Source organism: Myotis myotis, unplaced genomic scaffold (genome assembly GCF_014108235.1).
Source record: "Myotis myotis isolate mMyoMyo1 unplaced genomic scaffold, mMyoMyo1.p scaffold_m19_p_4, whole genome shotgun sequence".
NCBI lineage: Eukaryota > Metazoa > Chordata > Mammalia > Chiroptera > Vespertilionidae > Myotis > Myotis myotis.
In genome coordinates, this window is record NW_023416346.1 from 59,140,203 (window position 1) to 59,159,789 (window position 19,587).

The 19,587-nt window shown below is 44.4% G+C and overlaps 2 protein-coding genes across 8 annotated transcripts; one reads left to right on the forward strand and one right to left on the reverse strand.

The window, feature by feature from the left end:
- Window positions 1-1,541: 1,541 nt before the first annotated feature.
- ARMCX3 (armadillo repeat containing X-linked 3) lies at window positions 1,542-6,287 on the reverse strand. Of its 4 annotated transcripts, none has more exons than XM_036305104.1 (5): window positions 6,136-6,287; window positions 5,532-5,639; window positions 5,194-5,254; window positions 4,848-4,918; window positions 1,542-4,568 (listed from the first exon to the last, which is right to left on the reverse strand). In XM_036305104.1, exon 5 carries the CDS (start codon window positions 4,423-4,425, stop codon window positions 3,286-3,288), a length of 1,140 nt encoding a protein of 379 aa, XP_036160997.1. In that variant the 5' UTR covers window positions 4,426-4,568; window positions 4,848-4,918; window positions 5,194-5,254; window positions 5,532-5,639; window positions 6,136-6,287; the 3' UTR covers window positions 1,542-3,285. The 4 variants fall into 4 exon arrangements, with proteins under 4 accessions (XP_036160997.1, XP_036160998.1, XP_036160999.1 ...); XM_036305105.1 differs by having other exon boundaries at window positions 5,532-5,661; window positions 6,136-6,285; XM_036305106.1 differs by lacking the exon at window positions 4,848-4,918.
- Window positions 6,288-11,435: 5,148 nt separating this feature from the next.
- Window positions 11,436-14,370, forward strand: ARMCX6 (armadillo repeat containing X-linked 6). Of its 4 annotated transcripts, none has more exons than XR_004967032.1 (4): window positions 11,436-11,559; window positions 11,915-11,990; window positions 12,355-12,433; window positions 13,753-14,370. XR_004967032.1 is itself a non-coding variant. In XM_036306161.1 (4 exons), exon 4 carries the CDS (start codon window positions 12,899-12,901, stop codon window positions 13,793-13,795), a length of 897 nt encoding a protein of 298 aa, XP_036162054.1. In that variant the 5' UTR covers window positions 11,436-11,559; window positions 11,915-11,990; window positions 12,314-12,433; window positions 12,753-12,898; the 3' UTR covers window positions 13,796-14,370. The 4 variants fall into 4 exon arrangements, 3 of the variants coding, with proteins under 3 accessions (XP_036162054.1, XP_036162053.1, XP_036162056.1); XM_036306161.1 differs by having other exon boundaries at window positions 12,314-12,433; window positions 12,753-14,370; XM_036306160.1 differs by having other exon boundaries at window positions 12,753-14,370.
- The last annotated feature ends 5,217 nt before the right edge of the window (window positions 14,371-19,587 follow it).

Below are 19,587 nucleotides of genomic sequence, written 5' to 3' on the forward strand. Positions count from 1 at the left end.
ATAAGCTGCCACGATCATGGCCACAATCCTAGAATTGTGCCATTCACAAAATGATGAGTGGCAATCTCCCATGTGAAAACATCAGGACATGTTCATTTGGCTTGGCTGGCCTTGTGGCCTGCCTAAATCAGGCAGTCACATATGTATTTCACACAGCACTTCTTAAAGTCTGAGTGATTTTGTTCTAAATAATACAGTACCAGGTATGGGACATCAAAGTACATACAGGGCACACAGAGCTGTGCCATGCTAAGACTAATTCCTTCTCAGTCTCTGTTCAACAAGGGTTCCAAAAACTCTTCTCATTCAGTGTCACCCAGAGTCGTCATATCACCACAGCAAACACCATTATCATTCTGTATTAAGTGTCCCCTGGTGCATGACCTAGTGTCATGGGAATTAAATGCTCACTCCAAAAGACAGAAACACAAAGAGACTACTGCCAATTATCCAAGAAGGAGGAAATAAAGAGAAGGAAAAAGAATGGGAAGAAAGAAGAGGAGACAAAAGACCTGCAAGAACAGATGGGCGCTGGTCAGGCCTATGCCCCTGCCTCATGGTGGCTTTTTTTACTTAAAGTTAACCTCATTTTCACCCAGGGCAAGAAAGTCATTCAGTACCCCAAGTTCAGCATGGTTTAATTTAAATATTTCTTAAATCTTCAAGCTATATAAGGGGGCAAGTTTGTTCTCATTGTTTCCATTTTCTCAAGTAACTCCAATGAATATAATTTAGGAGAAAAATAGAAAAACCTTCAATCAGGCTCTGGAAATTTATCTACAGTGTTGTTCAATTTTATGTATAGAGTATATTGGTATATGGATAGCAAAAGTTTCTGGAAGTATATATACTCAGTTTCAATTCTGTGCTTCTCTCCCCAGCTGCCACAGTCCCTTACATCGTTCTTTGTGCAGCCCTCCACTCTTACATTCTGCACCTTCTCTCTGGGGGTCCACTCCCATGTCTTCATCCTCTGGTGGTTTCTAAATCTTTATTTGCAGCCTTGTCTTCTTCTCTGAGAGCTTGATCAATACTTTAAAATGATAATGGGTGTCTCCACATGGATGTAGCAGTTACCTCAAACTCAATTTTAACGGATTAGCCTTCCCCTCCCAAATCTTTTTCTCCTACCTAATAATAGAGCAAGAAAAGTGTTACTTTGCTTTTTCCTCACCCCACACTTAAAGCTGGTGTCCAATGGATCTCCACATGTGCATGATTTGGTAGAGTCATCATGCCCAAAAACTTTAAGCCAACCAATCACTCGGTTTTTGTTTAATCCATAAAACATTAGAGTAAGTATATGGAAGCCTGGGGCTAAAACCAGATCATAACTAAACAAAGGATTTTACCCTTTCCTGGTCTCATATATAAGACAGCATAACATCGCCAAACTGACTAAGAATATATTATGAAAGCTGGTAAAATCATGTCTAAGGAAACACTTTAAGTCCTTAGAAATAAGAACTTAAAAATAAGAACTATTCCTTTGATAAATTATTCTAACAGTTGCCTTGCAGGAATGACAGAACTCTACACAGTAGTCAATAAATGTTAACCTTTATTGTTGTTATTATTTTTTAAATGACACTGACATGTGGCAGAATGCCCCCAGCAAAACAAAGGTCAACCCAAAAGAAAAAAACAACAAAAAACTATTAACCCTGCATTCTAGGAAATTAAAAGTGCTTGCTTTTCTTAATTAACTGCTATGTGCCAGAACATTCTAGGTATTTTGCATGTATTACTTCATTTAATCCTCCTGACAAGCCTCATCGTCACCACTCATCTATCATTTCAGAGAGGAAACTTCAACCTATCTCATGTTTAATCTAATTTTTCCACTCAGTACATGCTCCAATCACCTGCTTTATTCCCAACACTTTCCTTTTTCAAAAATTTCCCAAAAATCAATATTCATTTTAGATAAGTAAGAGCACATAGATGATTAAAACATAAAAAGTAAAAAGGTAAAAGATCACTCATTGTCCTTCCACCCAAAGATAACCTCTGTTGATATTTGGGTGTCTATAATTCAGAGTTTTAGTGTCTACTTAAACATATGTTTTATTATTCTCAAAGAAATGAAATCATACTATGAATACTACTACCTAACCTGCCTTTCTCACTTAACAATGCATGGTGAATATCTTTTCCTGGCAATATGGATTTAAATCAACATATTTATCATATACCATGTGAACATTCCTTAATTTATTTAAACAATCCAATGTGCTAGACACTTGTTTCCAATATTTACTATTTTAGACAGTGCTAGGATGCATAGCCTTGTTCATGTAGCCTTTGGTCAATTTCTCAATTATTTTCTTAGGACAAAGGGCTTACATATTTTAAGGCTTATATGTGTTATCAAATGGCCTTCCACAAACCTTGTGCCAGTATAAATTCATTCCTACCACCAGGGTTTGAAAGTGTCTGTTTTGCCACACCTTCATAGACATTGCACAGTAGGTGAGAGAGGGACTTTTATATGAATTCCAATTATTATTTCTAGTCAAAAATATTTAGTGGCTTTTTGTATTCAGTGGAATGATGTCCAAACAACTTTCCACAAATTGGCTTCACCTAGTTTTCCAAATTTATTTACTTCCATTCCTTACATGCTCTACTCTAAGCAGACTAGTTTCTCACTGTCATAAGGAGAACATTCCTACCTCCATGCCTATCTCACATCAGTGCCCTCTCACTTCCATCTCATTCAGGACTCTTTTTAAATGGTCATTTCCTCCATAAATCCGTAGTTGACTACTGTACCCCACAGTAGCCTTTGCTTCCTCTGTGCTCTGAGAATGAATATTTGACAATGAGTCCAGAAAGTCTCAGTTATTTTGTTTGTATGTTTCTAATCTCTCTAACAAGATTATAAATAAAAGGGCAAAGATGCTTTCTTTCTTTCTTCTTTCTTTTTTTTCTTTCCAGCATTAACACACAACTTTATTGATGATACACAAATGAAGTTAATGCAAATGACAGGAGGGAACTTATTTAGGATGAATTGGTTCACTGTCATTTATACAGAAGAAATAGTAAAAAATATTTCAGTCTAGGCAGTGAGATATAAAGCAACAAACATGTTTTCAGAACATGTAGTGACATTCATTCATCCAGCTTAGACCTAAAGATCAACTCGGATAAATATCAGCATTGATGATACAATATGATATTCAAAATTGGTAGCTGAAAGAATTCCTTTACCATATAAACAAAGTGGAGAAAAGGAATAGCTTACAATGTGTGTTGCTTCTAAACTACAAAATCAAGAAGTTATTCCTGGCTGTTTGGAAACATATGCTCAGCCAGTTTGGCCATGAATTTTCCAACTTTTACTTTCACCAAAAAATCATGGTGACTTTCTATCCCCAGAATCTTATCAGCACACACTTGAAATTCTTTTAAAAAGAAAAAAAGTGAACCTTGGCTAAACTGACTCTGAGTAGGTTCATTTTCTTCCCATTTAAAATTGTCATTTATGTTCTCAAATACGACCAGAAGTTTCAGAATAATCTCTTTGTTCTCCTTCTTATTAAAGAGGGAACCCAGTGAAGATGGTACTTGGGCCCTGAGAAGTTCTCTAGTCATGGCTGGATTTTCAGCCAAATTCAAAAGGAGTTTCAAAACCTGAAATTTGGTTTCTTCATTTCCTGCTGAAAATAAACGAAAAAAGTCTGAAATTGAATTAGCAAGCATGTGCTGATACTCATTAGTAACAGTCATATTTGTAAGCAATCTTAGTCCAGCCAGCTGCACAGATGAGTTCAAGCGAGAAGTGATTGTGTCATCACACACTTGATTCATGTATATCTTAAGCCTGCGCTGATTTTCAGCATTCACACTCAGGTTATTCAGGACAATTAAAGCCTTTTCCTTAACGATGGGATCCCGAGTATTGAGAATCTTTGCAACAATTGGGAGACCACCCAGATCACGAATAATATCTCTGTTAAATGCATAAGCAGCATTGTTACCCAGAGCAATTAAAGCTGCTTCAAGAATATAAGGCTTTTCAGACATCTCAACCAAGCAAAGAACTTTTTGCAGCTCTTGAGGGGACAAAATAGTATCATCTGAGTTGGGAGAAGCCCGTTTCTGAACAGCCCTTCGAGCCCGGGTAGCCCTGGCCCTTGCTCTGGCCCTAGCTCTGGTCCCGGCCTCAGTCCCAATCCGGGCCCAAGGTGGGTACCATACTATTCCCTTGCTTTCACTGTTATCATCATCATCATCAGACCAGTCATTGTACCTGGCCCCAGGACAATCCCCAACATCATCCACATCCCCAGGCCCACCCTCAGCCATTTTCTCTTTGTTCTGTTTTCTTCCCCGGGCCAGTCGATAAATGCAATAGCAGGCGCCAGCCCCAATCACCAGTCCCGCAGTCACCCAGCCTACTTTCCTGGCGTAGCCCATGCAATCGTCCCTGACAATAGCAGGGACCAAGGAACAGAGTAGTCACGCAGGCTTGGGGAGAACTATGGGCTTGGGTGCCGGTCTGTGGATGGTATTTGTCTTCAGCCACTTCAGGGCCACAGTAGCTGATACCCGAAGTGAACCTAGAGGTGGAGGAAGAAAATGGGGTTTGAGTTTCTCTTCTTTTTGTGTTGCCCCATGCATGGACTTGCACAGAGGGACAGAAGAGTAGTAAATGAGTACTTGGTAGGAAATGTAAATTGTTAATAAACTCTCTCTATCCCCCTCATTTTACCCTCCACCTACCCTCCCGAGGCCAAACTCTCCCCAGCCTAGATAAAGGCAATGGAGCCCATAGTCTCTGCTAGGGCCTCAGCCACCCCGACCTAGGGTGTCCCCAGAGAACATCACCTTACACTCACCTCCTCCAGACAGGCAGTTTGCCCCTTCTTTCCTCCCCTAGAATTGTGCCACACCCAACAACCCTTGCAATCTGCAGAGAGACCAGAACCAGTGAGAACTGAGGGCTTGATTGACTTCATTCGTTGCTTTCCTGATTTACTTTCAGGTTGTCAGATTTTAAAAAAACAAAAACAAAACAAAACAAAAAACCCTCTATGTCATCCAAAACATGTACATGCCTGCCCCTTCCTTAGCCTGAAATGGGAGGGATGTTGGGGAAATAAGGTAGGATTGGGTGAGCCTGTCCAACCATGGCTGATTTCCAGCCCCTCCCCCATTCCAGTCAGCCCCCACGCCCACACCGACCTCTACAGATCCAAGGAAACTTCCTCCCTTGCTTCAAGTGGTGCCACCTGCTACAGCAAACCTACAAGATGACAGATCGAAAACATGGAGACTAACTACTGTTGAGAGAGGAGGATTATGAACAAACTATCTGATAGGTTTCCCTTCTATCATTCTCTCCCACCCTATCTACCCCCGCTCCACACACACAGCACACAACGCATGCCATTTTGCCACAGCCCCAGGAGTGCTACAAACATACTCAGACTTAGACCTAACCTAGATTATTGCCATCTCCGGTTTCTCCCCCCGCCCCCCCCCCCCCCACCGCCACTCTTAGGGTCCCCAGATGGCCTTACCCTCAAATCGACCTTCACTGATCAGGGTTAATTTCCTTCCTCTTCACTTGTCTGGCGTAGAGCCACAAACTACGGAAAGACTGGCAACCTGGGAGAGGCTCGGATCCACTAAACAGCCAGGACGACAGAGCTACAGTCAGAAAGACGGGAAACAGCAGCTACCGAGTGCTTGGTGGACGGACCAGTCCCCAGAACATGAAATTCCTTCCTAATTCGGAGGCCTGGTTTTCAAAGGTTTCCCACCCCTATCACCCCACTCCCGGTTCTGCTGACACATCACGTTGCACCCCCACCTCACTCCCCATGCCCAACCTTTCCAGGTCGGCACTGTCCTGGAAGACAGGGGGCCAATGCCAAGGCCACAGCTCCCTTTCCGGATTATGGTCTCGGCTTCCAGCAGATTCCCACCTTCTGATCTCTGGGCTGCTCCCCAAACTCCTCCCTGGGCACTATTTCGCAGCATTGAAATGGGCTGCAGGCAGGATAGATATCCTGGAAAGCCAGTGGCGAGTGGGAAAGACTACGGAGGCGCCTCAGGACCCGCGACGGTCTCCGCCCAACGCTCTGGACCGCCCCCACTTTATGGAATCTCCCAGGCACTGACCTGCTGTGATCCGGGACAATTTCCTTCTCCTCCTCCTTCTTCCCTCAGCCACAGGCCCGCTCTCCCTCAGAGCAGTGGGTAGCTGGTACTCAGACGGAACAACGACCAGAACAAGAAGGACTTCTGCACACGTCAGCTCTTGGTCACGTGAGAGCTACGTCATCCACCAACTCTGGTCCCCAATTTCCCCTCCCACCAGCAGTGCGGCAGAAGAGGACCCGCCCCCCTACATTCCCTCCCCCATACCAGGCCTTGTTACTCTTTCTTTGCTAATCCCATCTCCCTGTGGTTGAGTTTGCCTTCCTCTGATTGCCAGAAACAGACAGCATCTTCCCCTGGGACTACTGGCCACTTGTACTTTTTGAAAAATTTGCTTCTTCGTTCTCTAGGCTCCTGGGACAGCAGCAACCTCTCCTTCCACCTCCCCTCCTCCCAGCTATTAATGTCTACCATTTCCTCTGAAATCTAGTCCCAGATCTGAAACCAAAAAATAACTTTAGAAAAGGAGACCTGGAGTGAGAGTAAGGTTTTTACTTCCTTAATATTTTTTTGTTCTGCCCTTTCTCGCCCCCTGCCTGCATTCTTTTCATGAGAAAAATTACTATAAATCTATTTTCATTTGAGAGAAAAAAGAGTGGGAGTTAGGGAGTGGGGTTGGGTGGATGGCCTCCAAAAGTCCCGCATTTTCTCATTTGTGAGCAGTGTTATACACTTCACTCAAAGCAATCTTAATGTCTTCTGGGGCCTAGCAGATAACACAACCCTGTATAAGCTAATCAGTGTGTCTGAGAATGTATAAATCTTCGGACTAGGCAAGTCTTTTAAACAAGAGAGCTACAGACTATCACTTGCATCAGTTAGCAAAGAAGGGGCATGGAGCCCTCAGAAGCCAATAACAAAGAAAATATTGAGTAGAAACCACAACTGTGTAGTGGTTATCTGTCAGATAAACAGGCATGCACAACTGACAAAATGAGTGGCATACAAAGAACATTACAAAATATATTTGGGTACAAATAGAGAATATCATCTTTAACATAGGTGTTGGAGGAACACTGAGAGCAAAACAAAATTGGCTGAATTAGCATCTATCAATTACTGGGGAACCATTTCACTGACTGATTTAATGAACTCAGTGATTCACCTACAGCAATTATTGAACATTTTTATATTGGGTAAAGTAACAAAATAATGTCAGAATATGGAGTCTGCTGTAGGCTATTCCCTAATAGTTCAGATATAAGGTTATTATCTGAGTATAACTGTTTAAATCCTTAGACAATATGGGAGTAAATCAAGAGACTGAAAGTTTGGGAATAGGCAAAACTCCAGGGAAATTCATATAACTGTAACTTTTGGGAGGCAGTACTAGAAAAATGACTGAAATTTAGTAAAAAGAAATCAAATCAACTATATTATTCTGTGTTTAAAGAAATATCATGTGTATTGAAGGGGCTTATTTAGGCATGGAGTATATGAAAAGGAGAGTCAGAGGAAAGTATTGGTAGTTCCCACCCAAGCACAGTCTGGAGGAGAGGGAGTCTTGGCTAAGATGACTGGAACATTTAGCTTTTCTTGGCAGAACTATCCCCATGATGTGCAAGAGTACTTCAAGCCTCCTTAGCTGCGAGCCATCTCTTAAGGTGAACCAATATTCTTGCTCTGATTGCAGGCTCACAGCAACTTCCTGAGGTATGATTTCCCAAATAGTAGTTTGCCTACAGGAAATGAGTGGGCTGGTAAAACTGACAGAAACCTCCAGTACCCCTGACAAATTTATTTCTCAGGGTAAACTATTCAGGCCTAACTCCTATTGAGACAACTTCCCTTATGGCCTGATTACAGGGAAAGGATGCAGAGAGCCATGGTTTGGACATTCAGATCTAGATTTATATACAAGTCTCTATGAATGTGGGTCTTTTTTTGACAGAAGCATCTGCTCTTAGCATACAGACAAAATCAGTGGTTGATCATGCAACAATGAGGACAAGACCCTGAACTGTAGATGCAACTCCGTGGAATCCTCTCAGGGAACCAGGTAGCTTTGGCTTAGAAGACAACCTGTGCATCACCATTTTAGAATTGTACCTCTTTAATGTTCAGTTAATGTGAAAATTAAGGTATGCTGTGGTAAATAGGTTCCCAGCCCTCAGTCACAGCTGGACAATGGGTTAGTATCCAAAGTTGCTAAAAGGCTCCTGCAAATCAACAACATCTGAAACAGTTTAAATTTCTCTCAGAAAAGAAAGTATTTTACATACTCTTCATTTTCTACAGCAAAAGAGTGGGCATTGTACACAGTACAGACCAACTGAAAACTAAAATTTATATCTTGAACCTTGATAAAAATTGCAAGTTGGTGGAACTATGGCATCCTGAAGATGCCATAGACCCCACAGAGCTGATCCTGGTTTTCAACATCTTCTCATTGTTTGAGTTCACCAGGTTTGGTTTCTGTTTTTTGCACCCAAACAAGATCAACTAATACACAATGTAAAAAATAACAAAATCCAAAATATAGATTAAGATAACAATATTCTATAATTTATTTTTCTCACCCTCTATAATGTCTTTAGTGTTACCATCTGCCTATCTTTTTTTTCCAGACACTTTGTAAGTTACAGGTCACATATGACCACATACTGATCAAAGCCAGAAGGGTCCTTTAGATACTGACTTCCCACAGCCTTTTGCAAGCTCAGGAACTTTCAACAGGCATGTCTGAGGAAATGCTTAAGGATTTTCCTTTTTCACTTTTGAAATGGTCAGGCAAATAATATGCCCTTAAATATTTGTTGGTGAATGTATAATGGAAAGCAAAGTAGATTTTAAGTGCTAGTCCCAACATTCCTTGGTAGGAATTGTAGATCAAAATGACAAAGAAGAGAATTGAAAGGGTTATTATTCCCATGGGGTTTAGGAAGTTTTATAAAGGGAGTGGATTCAAACAGGAAAGGTCTGACAGAATGGGAAAATGGTGGTCAGGGGTTATACACTGGAACAATTGGAAAATATGCCAAAGGAGAGAGTTATTGTATATTAGTAAGGAGAGGTAAGAGTGGAATGTTTGTCCTTGAAGCTTTGTTAAGCTTTACATACTCCTAAATTCTTTCTCATGCATATACTTAAAACAAATAAAAGCCACTTACATAAGTATTTAGTAGCCAAAAATTGAATGATGGACAGTTGAACCTTCAAGTTCTGTTTGTACAGCTTAATAAATAGAATTCACTTGTCTATGATAAAATAAAGGATGAGAGAAAGAACAGTATAAGGCAATGATGGCAAAACAAATGAAGTAGGGGTTTAGAGAAAGGGAGTACAATTGGTGAGTGAGTTTGCACTATAAAAGTTTGAGGAAAACCAGAAAGTTGTGACCTGTTCTTGACTTCTGAATATTCACCAGCAAGGCACTCTGGGCTCCCTGGCTAATCTCCTGAAAGGGCCTCCCCCCACAGGGCCTCTCACTTGGGGAGCTTCCTGCTGGGGTGTCATATTTCAATGTTCTAAGAAGGAGGCTGCCTTAAGGGTCTATATTTAGCCTATGACTCCCCAGCAGAGACAGCTGGATGTCTGGGGACTAATTTCTGCATACTCTGTCCCTGAGTTCTGGGATTATTCTGGGGGGCTTGTAGGGGTGGTTCAGTGAAATTTTAACAAAAGACAGCAAATGAAAAGGTCTCTTTCTTCTGCAAACTGCTTGGGATTCTGTGAACTGTGCTTTTTGTGAGGGGAAACTACATGGATCTCAGGGGTGTTGCAGTGATTTTCAGACACCCACAGACCCTCATTACTATCTCTACTGGAAGATTCAAAACACTAACCACTGCTTGAACGACATAGCACATGAATGATAGACACCAGAGATATCGCACGAGGCTCATAATCAAATGAAAAGTCCATCTATTGAATCTCACTTTTATCAATGGGATAAAAGGGAATTCTCTAATTTCTGGATGGGTTACACCATGCAACTTCAGAATGGATTTTAAATAAAGACCTTTGAATGAGAAGCAGGCTAATCTGTGAAGTTACTAATTTGTAAGGTACATTTGAAGATATACGATTCATTCGAATTTGGGGGTCTACATAAAGTCTGTCCTTTGAAAGCCATCCAGCAATCTTCTCAACCTTCCTAATGCTGTGACCCTTTAATACAGTTCCTCATGTTGTGGTGACCCCCAACCATAAAATTATTTTCGTTGCTACTTCATAACTGCAATTTTGCTACTGTTATGTAAATATCTGATATGCAGGATGTATTTTCATTGTTCATGACCCACAGGTTGAGAACCGCTGTATGAAGATCTCAGTAATCTGATGCCTAATACTATGAGTTCAGCCAGGAAGAAGGGATAGTAGTTCACTTATCTAAAATACAGTGGGGCCTTGACTTACGAGTGTCCCGACTAACGAGTCGTTTGAGATACCAGCTGTCAATCGGCAGAATTTTTGCATTGAGTTGATAGATTAATTTGAGTTAACGAGCTCCTTAACAAGCTCGGTCTCAGAACGAATTCAACTCAGAATTAAACTCGTAAGCCAAGGCCCCGCTGTAGTCATAATGAAAATGCTGACCACCTCACTATAGATTCATATTGTCCATCAATTTATAAATATCAAAAACACACTGGTTTTGTTTATTAGGATATGTTTTTAAATTTTAATATGCAGTTTGAAAGTTGCTATTTCCTGTGCAGTCAGAGAAAATATTCTTAATGCAGTACAAATTAACAACCAAATCAATGAGGCCTCCCTGTTAACTGGGAAATCTTTATAAGTATAGATACAGATACTTGAATTCTTTTTTTTTCCTAAGTGGCATAACTTTATTGTATTTTCTGATTACAAAATAATGTAGCTTGAGTCAATAAAAAAAAATGAAAGGAAGGAACAATTAGACTATAACTGAATCAAAAATATTAATAAAAACATCACTACTACTTGGGCTTCCTTTTTTGACTACACACACACACAATTTTGGTGCAGTGATTGCATGTGTAAAAGGGTAGAAATTAAGGGAGGGGAGGCGAGAGTTTTGGAGCCAAGGAAACGGATAAAACATTTCTCCAAGAAGTATAAGTAAACGGTAGACCCAAGAAAAGGTGCTGCCCCTTCCTGTAATTAGAGAAAGGCCAATTCAAATACCAGAAAGCCATAACCACTTCTGGTCTCTGCTATTGTTATAGAGGAAAAGAGTGGCGGAGACCAGTTTGATAGGGGGAGGTACGGGGCAGGCTGGCGCCTGCCGCACAGCTTTTGGGAGTGGAAATTGGGGGCCAGAGCTCACTGGTGACGTGATCATCATGTGACCAAGAGCTGCCTAGAGCTCAACTCCTTGCTAGTCGCTTCTGTCTGGGTACCAGCCCCCTATTACTCTGCAGGCGTATGAAGGAAGGAGGAAACTAGCCTCGGATTGTGCAGGTCGGTGGGAGTGTGGGCTCAGCTTGGAGAGAGGTGGGGGTGGGAGAGGGCCAAGAATGCCACCGATCCAGGTTCGGGCAGATTGGGTCTGTGTCCCTTTCTTACCTACTTTCTAAAGAGCACCCCCAACCCTTCCATACCGTGCCCATTTTAACAGAGAACTGTCGGATGCAGTGTGTGTGTGTGTGTGTGTGTGTTTGGGGGTGGGGGGGGGGAGGAAGCTGGGGCTGAGGGGAGTGAATGGCGGTTACTGAGACTGCAAAGAAAGAAAAGGCACACAATCGGGGCACTCTTGTTGTGAGTGCTGCTCAATCCACCAAAAACTCCGTCTTCTCAGTTCCCTGTCTGTCTGCAGATTTTTAGGTCTGTTGGCCCATAGATCGCCACAAAAGTCGCGGAGGGAAGCAGCAAACTGTCTTGGAACTCTGCAGGTCGGTGTGAAAGTGGGATGAGCCCTGGACCCTTGGTGGCGAAAGGGGTGGTGGAGGAAAGAGTGTTGGGATTAGAGCCGGCCAGTCCCAGTCGCCCTCTCCAGGCCCCTTCTTTCTCCACACCCCCTCCCATTTCGGTGCAGGGAAAGGGGTGTGGCAGCCTTTGCTGGGGAAATGGCGGACGACAAGGGGGAGGGGGCGGGGAACCCCGCATAAGGAAAGCTGGAAGGGTGTGAAATATTTTCAACTCAAAGGCTGAAAATTCAGAAAAGCAAGCATTGTGAACTTTGTTCTCAGTGCTGTTCCATCCACTACACTTTCAGTTCTTCATTGCTGGCTGTCTTTCCATCTGTCATTCTGCTAGACTGTCCATCAAGCACTGTGGAAGGAGCACTGACAACAGAAGACAAGAAGAAGAAAGAATTTACCTGACTTTGGCGGAGGTTGGTGTGGGAGAAACTGCCTGTGAACCTTTGGGGATAGGGGTGTGATGGAGGAGGAGACTACCTGAGGGTTAGCCTCTCTATGTCATCTTACTGGCTATCATAGCACAACCCCAACTCTTGCCCTTCTCTGCAAGGCCTGGAAGAGAAATAGTGGGTCCTGAGGGTAGAGAGAAGATGATGCACACACAAACATCGAAGAAATAGTTTCCTAATAAACCACCTCTCTAAACCAAAACTCAAAAATCCGTTCTGTCTATTTGGTGAGGCACAAACTTAGGCTCAGCCCAAGGTACTGAAATTACTTTTTCACCCATAGATTCATCACAAGACAGCTACAGGAGTCTGAGAGAGGCTGAAGATCACTGCCCTCCACCATTACAGAACCTAGCTCTAAAATTCCTCTTCAATCAGGTGGAGAAGGGCCCTCTCCTGTCCTTCCACAAGGCTGGCACAGACTTGAACATGGGCCGGGCTCGGGAAGTGGGTTGGATGGCGGCAGGACTAATGATTGGAGCTGGTGCCTGCTACTGCGTTTACAAACTAACCATAGGAAGAGATGACAATGAGAAACTGGAGGAGGAGGAAAAGGAATGGGAAGACAACCAAGAGGTGGATGAAGAGGAGTCCCAGATGTGGTTTGATTTCATAACTATGGCTCGGCCCTGGAATGAGGATGGGGACTGGACTGAACCAGGGGCCCCTGACGGAACAGAAAACAGGCTCTCAGGTGGGGGCAAGGCCAATCGAATACATCCAACAAGACAGCGTCCATTACCCTATAAATATAAAAATACTTGGAATGCAGAAAGCCTTAAAATTTTCAGTTGTGCTCTTGGCCTCTCCAAGGGTCCTTTCATTCAGGGAAAAATGTTTGCTCAGCCCGAGGATGCTGGTTTTTCATTTAGCCACAATATCAATAGTCATTTGTCCAGCCTCTCCATTGTTGGAAACACGATCCCCACTCCCGACCCCACTGTGAAGCAGGCTTTATGTGCCCTGGATCACGAGAGTGCCAGTGTGGAAAATCAGGGCCAGATTAAGATGTCCATCAGTGAAGTGTGTCGGGAAACTGTGTCACATTGCTGCAACTCATTTCTGCAGCAGGCCGGATTAAATTTGTTAATAAGCATGACAGTTATTAATAACATGCTTGCCAAATCCGTTTCAGACCCGAGGTTTCCTTTGATATCAGAGGGAAGTGGATGTGCTGAGGTTCATGTTTTGAAACAGTTGATGGGTTTGTCTGAAAAACCAGTCTTGGCAGGGGAATTGCTGGGTCCCCAAATGCTGCTCTCATTCATGTCCCTCTTTATCAGGAACGGAAACGGACAGGTTCTCCCGGACACCCTGGCCTCTTAAAAGACCATCCCAAACAGAATGGGACCAAATCTACCCAAAACCCGTTTGGGGAGCACGCACTTGTGTTCTCATTCAAAGACTCTGCAGAGGGTGCTATAGAAGACCCAGCCTTAGCCATCACCACGTCATGGGGTGAAAGTCACACTTGCTAAATCGAGGACCACGTTACTATTGGCGGGGCGGGGGTTCCCACTGAGCTCTGAGTAACTTCTGGTTGTGCAGTCTACAGGTAATGTGCATTGTAAATTACTTCCTTCCTTCTTCCTGTGGTAAAGGGCTCATTGCAGCTGCCAGCTGTGGACAAAGCATCAGGAAGGATGCTTGCCTTTGGTGGTCTCCCTGTCTAAGCTGGACTGTCTTGTGGAGACCAGACACATATCGGAGCTTGTGCTGAAAATGCTGTTGTTGCTGCATATGTCGAATTCTTTTTCGTTTACTCTTTCTTCTACACCAGCCGATGGATGGTGAGCCCATTCATCAGAAAAGTGCACTCCCTTTCCATGTTCTGTGCTGACTTAACCTCATCCACCCAAGTCTACATTTGTGTGTTTCATCAATAAACTTGTGTGCTTTGACTGGCGAAAATGAGACATGGTACTTGTCCTTGAGTTGACAGTGTGAATGAGGAGAAAGACAAAACTGCAGGATAAATGCTAACTGGGTCAGGGAGGAGGGAAGGGAGGCATTTGCTCTGACAAATGCACTCTTATCAGTGCTCACAGGAGGCAGGGGTAGAGATGGGCGGCAGTGTTCAGGAAAACCTCAGCAAGGGGTTGGGGGCTGAGGGAAGGTGAGGGCATGGAGGGGGTTTGGTGGAATTAGGATAAAATGTTGGGAGGACTGAAAGAGATAACACCTGTGAAGCAGGCAGCACAGTGCCTGGCACCTGGCACCTGGCACCAAATAATCCCTTGATGAAGGTGTCTTTCCTTGACTGCCAGCCTAGAGAGGAATGTCGGTATCCTTGGGTTTGTCTACACATCCTTGGGGGCCACTGGGCCACCCATCCCTGCACATTTAATGGACGATTGCAGCAATAATGGTTTCCACTTGCTGAGTGTCTACTTTGTGTCATTCTCTTCTGGGAAGCTGCTGTTAAACCTACTTCCAGAACCCCTCATTTCCTTGGGGTCCCAAGACCAAATTCCTGGCAGAGTGAGAAGAGTTGGCTGCCCCTGCTTCTCTTGGTGGAACTACCTTTCTGCACCATCCCTGGAACCTTCGGTGGGATCCAGGAAGAGGAGAGTGGAGTTCTCCACCAACTTCCTGTGGGGGTCATAAGGCAGACGCTGGGGGTGCTTGGAATGGCTGTGGCTATTCCACTGATCAAGAGACACATCCTCCCCTCCATCCAAGCTCCCAATACCCCTTAGAGCAGCAGTTCTCAGCCTGTGGGTCGCGACCCCTTTGGCGGTCGAACGACCCTTTCACAGGGGTCAACTAAGACCACCATGCATTTCAAATATTTACATTACGATTCATAACAGGAGCAACATTACAGTTATGAAGTAGCAACGAAAATAATTTTATGGTTGGGTCACAACATGAGTGAGGAACTGTATTTAAAGGGCCAGAAGGTTGAGAACCACTGCCTTAGAGGAAAGGAAGAGCCCAGCTCTAACCACTGAACCACTTCATTGAAATGGGCAACTCGTTTCCAGACCCACGTCAATGGGCCTTAGACCCTGTGTCTCCAAAGCCGGGTTCCCTGCGTGTTTTGGATGTGTCAGGCAATGGCCCTGTTCCTCAAAGCTCTGGCCAGGTCAGTGGACAAGAAGCTTCCCTTGGGCAGTAATGCTTCTGTGCCCGTTGCCCTCTGCTGGTCTCTTGGGATGCTGCTCTGGGTCACTGTGCCCCAGGCATCAGTGCTCTCTAAGTGTTCTGCCTCCTGATTATGCTCCACAGGGAGTGTAGTTTTATTTTAGTTTTTCTCCCTTTTCCCAGAGTTTGGTTTGCAGGTGGGTTACAGCTCTCCTGCCTGTTCCCATTGCCCTATGCTTCAGGCTGTCTAGTGGGCATTGGTGCTTGCCAGGTCCCCGGGGCCATCTCAGGGATCCTCCACACAAGAATGGGGATGCGACCTCTTCCCAGGTCTTGGGACCTTGGACGGCTGGCACATGATTCGAGGTTGCAGTGACACCACACGCCCAATAAGGATCAGCGCCCTGGGGCTTTTTTGCTGGCTCTGGAGCCCTGTCTTGTTTCCTAAGAGCTGGTAATGCGACCATCTTTTTCTCCCAAGCAAGCCTCGGGTGGCCTGGACAATCTGTTTTCCAATCTTGAGGGTTGCCCTGCAGACAGTCCCTGCATCCACCTGTCCCCGTGGTGCAGTCAGCATGGCCCATGCTGTCTTCAGTGACACCCTACGGCTCGGCCTCTTAACCTCAGCACAAAGGCAGAGGGGTTTCTCCTTCCTCCTGGCTCAGGATCCCAAATTAACACACGCCTCCCTGCTTCTCTGCACTCTGCTGAATTCCCCTTGTGTTATGCATCAAGACGTTTCCCCCCAGGCCTGAGGAAGGCACTTGGTGCTTGCAGGCCACAGCTGACTCCCAACACAGGGAGGGCCTCGGAGACTTTCTGCCCATCTCTGTCACAGGGGAGCCTGCCTGCATTGAAGTGTCTCCATGGTGTGGCCTTGGCCCAGTCAAGAGCCTCCTCTCCACTTGCTGGCACTGCCCTTCCAAAGATTCTCCCTGTGTCTGGAAGCTCAGCCCTCTGGTATGCCCTTCATCCCTTGGTGGGTTGCTGTGCCAGGGCAGGAGCCCAGTTCCCAGTGGATTCTGCCTGCGGACATGGAGGGGAGTCCAGAGCAGGCCTGCCAGTCATGGTCCAATTAAGATATTCAGATACTAGCCCAGCCTGTGTTGCTCAGTGGTTGATCATCGACCTATGAACCAGGAGGTCACGGTTCGATTTCTGGTCAGGGCACATGGCTGGGTAGCGGGTTCCATCCCCAGTGTGGGGTATGCGGGAGCCAGCCGGTCAGTGATTCTCTCTCATCATTGATGTTTCTCTCTCTCTCTCTCTCTCTCTCTCTCTCTCTCTCTCTCTCTCTCTCCCTTCCTCTAGGAAATCAATAAAAATATATTTTTCAAAAAAGATATTCAGAGGCCGTCAGCACTGGAAAGACTCTGGCGCCCCCTCCCATACTGAATTAAAAATGAAACAGTAAGAGACCTCCAAGCACAAAACTTACCTACCTTCCCTGCTGCAACTAACAGGGATTCTTTCTGGGTTTCCCAATGGTAAACATTTGACATGGTCATCAAAGTTTGAGCTTGTCACACTCTGTGGGGAGGTGTCCTGCCCTAATGGGGCTGCCCCAGCCTAAGCTGTCTCTTGTGTAAATATGGAGCTGCTGCCACAGCCTGGCTGCCTTCTAGTCCCAGAAAGGGCCTTGGCTTTTCTTCTTATTCATCTCATCATTACATCTACATTTGGTGCTGTAGATACCACATTAACTCTCAGTGCCCTCCCAGCCTGCTGCCTCTCCTGGGGAATCTGTGGTTTTACAACCTGCATTTCTCTCCCTCCTCACCGCCCCCGCCCCCCGACACACACACCATAAGTGCAGGCAAGGTTGCAGACATCCAGCTTCCCAGCTCAAGTATCATCCAGCTTCCCAGCTCAAATATCCAGTCCCAAACTCTGCATCCTCACCGTGGCCCTATGTGCCACTCTGAAAGTAGTTTCAACCACAATTCTCTCACTTTGAAGTGCCACCCACAGTCAGGCACAGCACTCACCAAGTCAATCTCCAAGCTGCCATAGCACCATTTGTCTAAGAGTGACAGCTGGGTGGAGGACTGGCTCCCTGCTCCCTTCTAGGGGCCACTGATTGGTATGGGATCCAGGTGGGTGCCACTCCAGAGTCCAGCACAGCCTTGCAGAGGATTGGCCAAGCCCGTGTCTGCTACACATGCTGCGTGCAGCACCTCACACTCTGTGGCAGGTAGTGATCCAACTTTACTCCTTTTTCTAAATGGATAACCAGTTAACCCAGCATCATTTATCACTCCACCCTCATGCTGCAGAGTAGCACAGTCTGGGATCCTCATGCACCCAGCTGAGCATCCCTTCTGTGGCCTCCTGGTGTTCAAGTCCCTCCTGAGGCACGCCCCTTTCTCCCAGGAACCTCTAACTTAGGAACCTCAGATCCCTGGGTGACCAGAAGGTGTGTGTGTTGCTGGGGAGGAGTGTGTTGGTGCTTGTGAGCAGGCTTCTGTCCTAAGTTCCTTCTCAGGACATACTCTGGCCCACAGGAAGCTTGGGAACCCTCACCCTGCCTATTTCTCACCATTGGAAACTGGGGACTGGTTTCTTCCCTCGCCAGAATTACTTTATTTGTGTGAGAGAAAAGGAAGGTTTTTTTTTTTTTTATGTATAGACTTGCCAGCCATATGGTATCCATTAACCACATTTGAAATATGGCTATTTTCAGGCAGTGGTTTCTCTCAACTCTTCCCTTGAATTTTTTAGTGACATATTTGATCAATCTAGAATTTTACATTTCCTGTCAATATTTTCCTGTTAGACTTATATATTTTCATTTTACTTAGGACAGTCTTTCACCCTCCAAGTTTAGTAGAAAACATTTGCCTATATTTACTTCTAGCATAAGTACAGTTTCCTTTTTAGAGTAAGCCTCTTTAAACTACTAATAGTATGTGTGTGCTTGTTGCCGTGTGTGTGTGTGTGTGTGTGTGTGTGTGTGTACACGCACGCGTGTGTGTGCATGCGCATTTGGTTTGACATGACTTTGTACGTAAATTTTCTCTAAATTTATAATTAGTTGTACTAATGTCACTTATTGCAGAATCCATTTTTTAGAATTGATTGAAATTACATTGAGTTCATAGATTAATTGGCAGATATTTGTATCTACAATTTCCCATTTATTCATATTTATTTAGATATTTTTTTGTTGCTCAGTGTTGTTTTCTTCATAATCATCTTTCACATTTCTTTTGGGGATTATTCCTGCATATTTGTTTTATTGCTTTTGTCAGTGGATATGGTCTTTACCTCCTCCTACAACGCTATGCTACTTCAACTTGCTGTCCTTACCATGCGTGCCAGTGTACACTGGACATATCTCTGGTTTCTGCTGCTCTTGGAACAGCAGTAAAAAAAAAATGGAGGTGATCAAGTGCCTCTGCATCATTAATCCTAAACAGGAGAGAAGGGGGAAAGGATAAGGCATTCAGCCCTGTTGTTCCACAAATGCTCTTTCTCACAACTCTCCCTATAGGTGCTTTAATTTCTTTCATTTTATTTTTTAATATAAATTCTTTATTGTTTAAAGTATTACATATGTCTCCTTTTCCCCATTGACCTCTTCCCGGCCACCCCCACCCCTCAGCACATGCCCCCACCCCGTCTGTGTCCATTGGTTATGCTCATATGCATGCATACAAGTCCTTTGGTTGATCTCTTAACCCCTGACCCCCCACCTTCCCTCATAGGTTGGACAGTCTGATACTTCTATGACTCTGGTTCCATTTTTGCACATCAGTTTATGTTGTCCGTTATATTTCACAAATGAGTGAGGTCATGTGATATTTACCTTTCTCTGACTGGCTTATATCACTTAGCATAATGCTCTCCAGGTCCATCCATGCTGTTGCAAATGGTAAGAATTCCTTCTTTTTTACAGGTAGGATTCCAATGTGTAGATGTAGCACAGTTTTCTAATCCATTCATCTGCTGATGGGCACTTAGGCTGTTTCCAAATCTTAGCTGTTGTAAATTGTGCTGCTATGAACATAGGGATGCATATATCCTTTTTG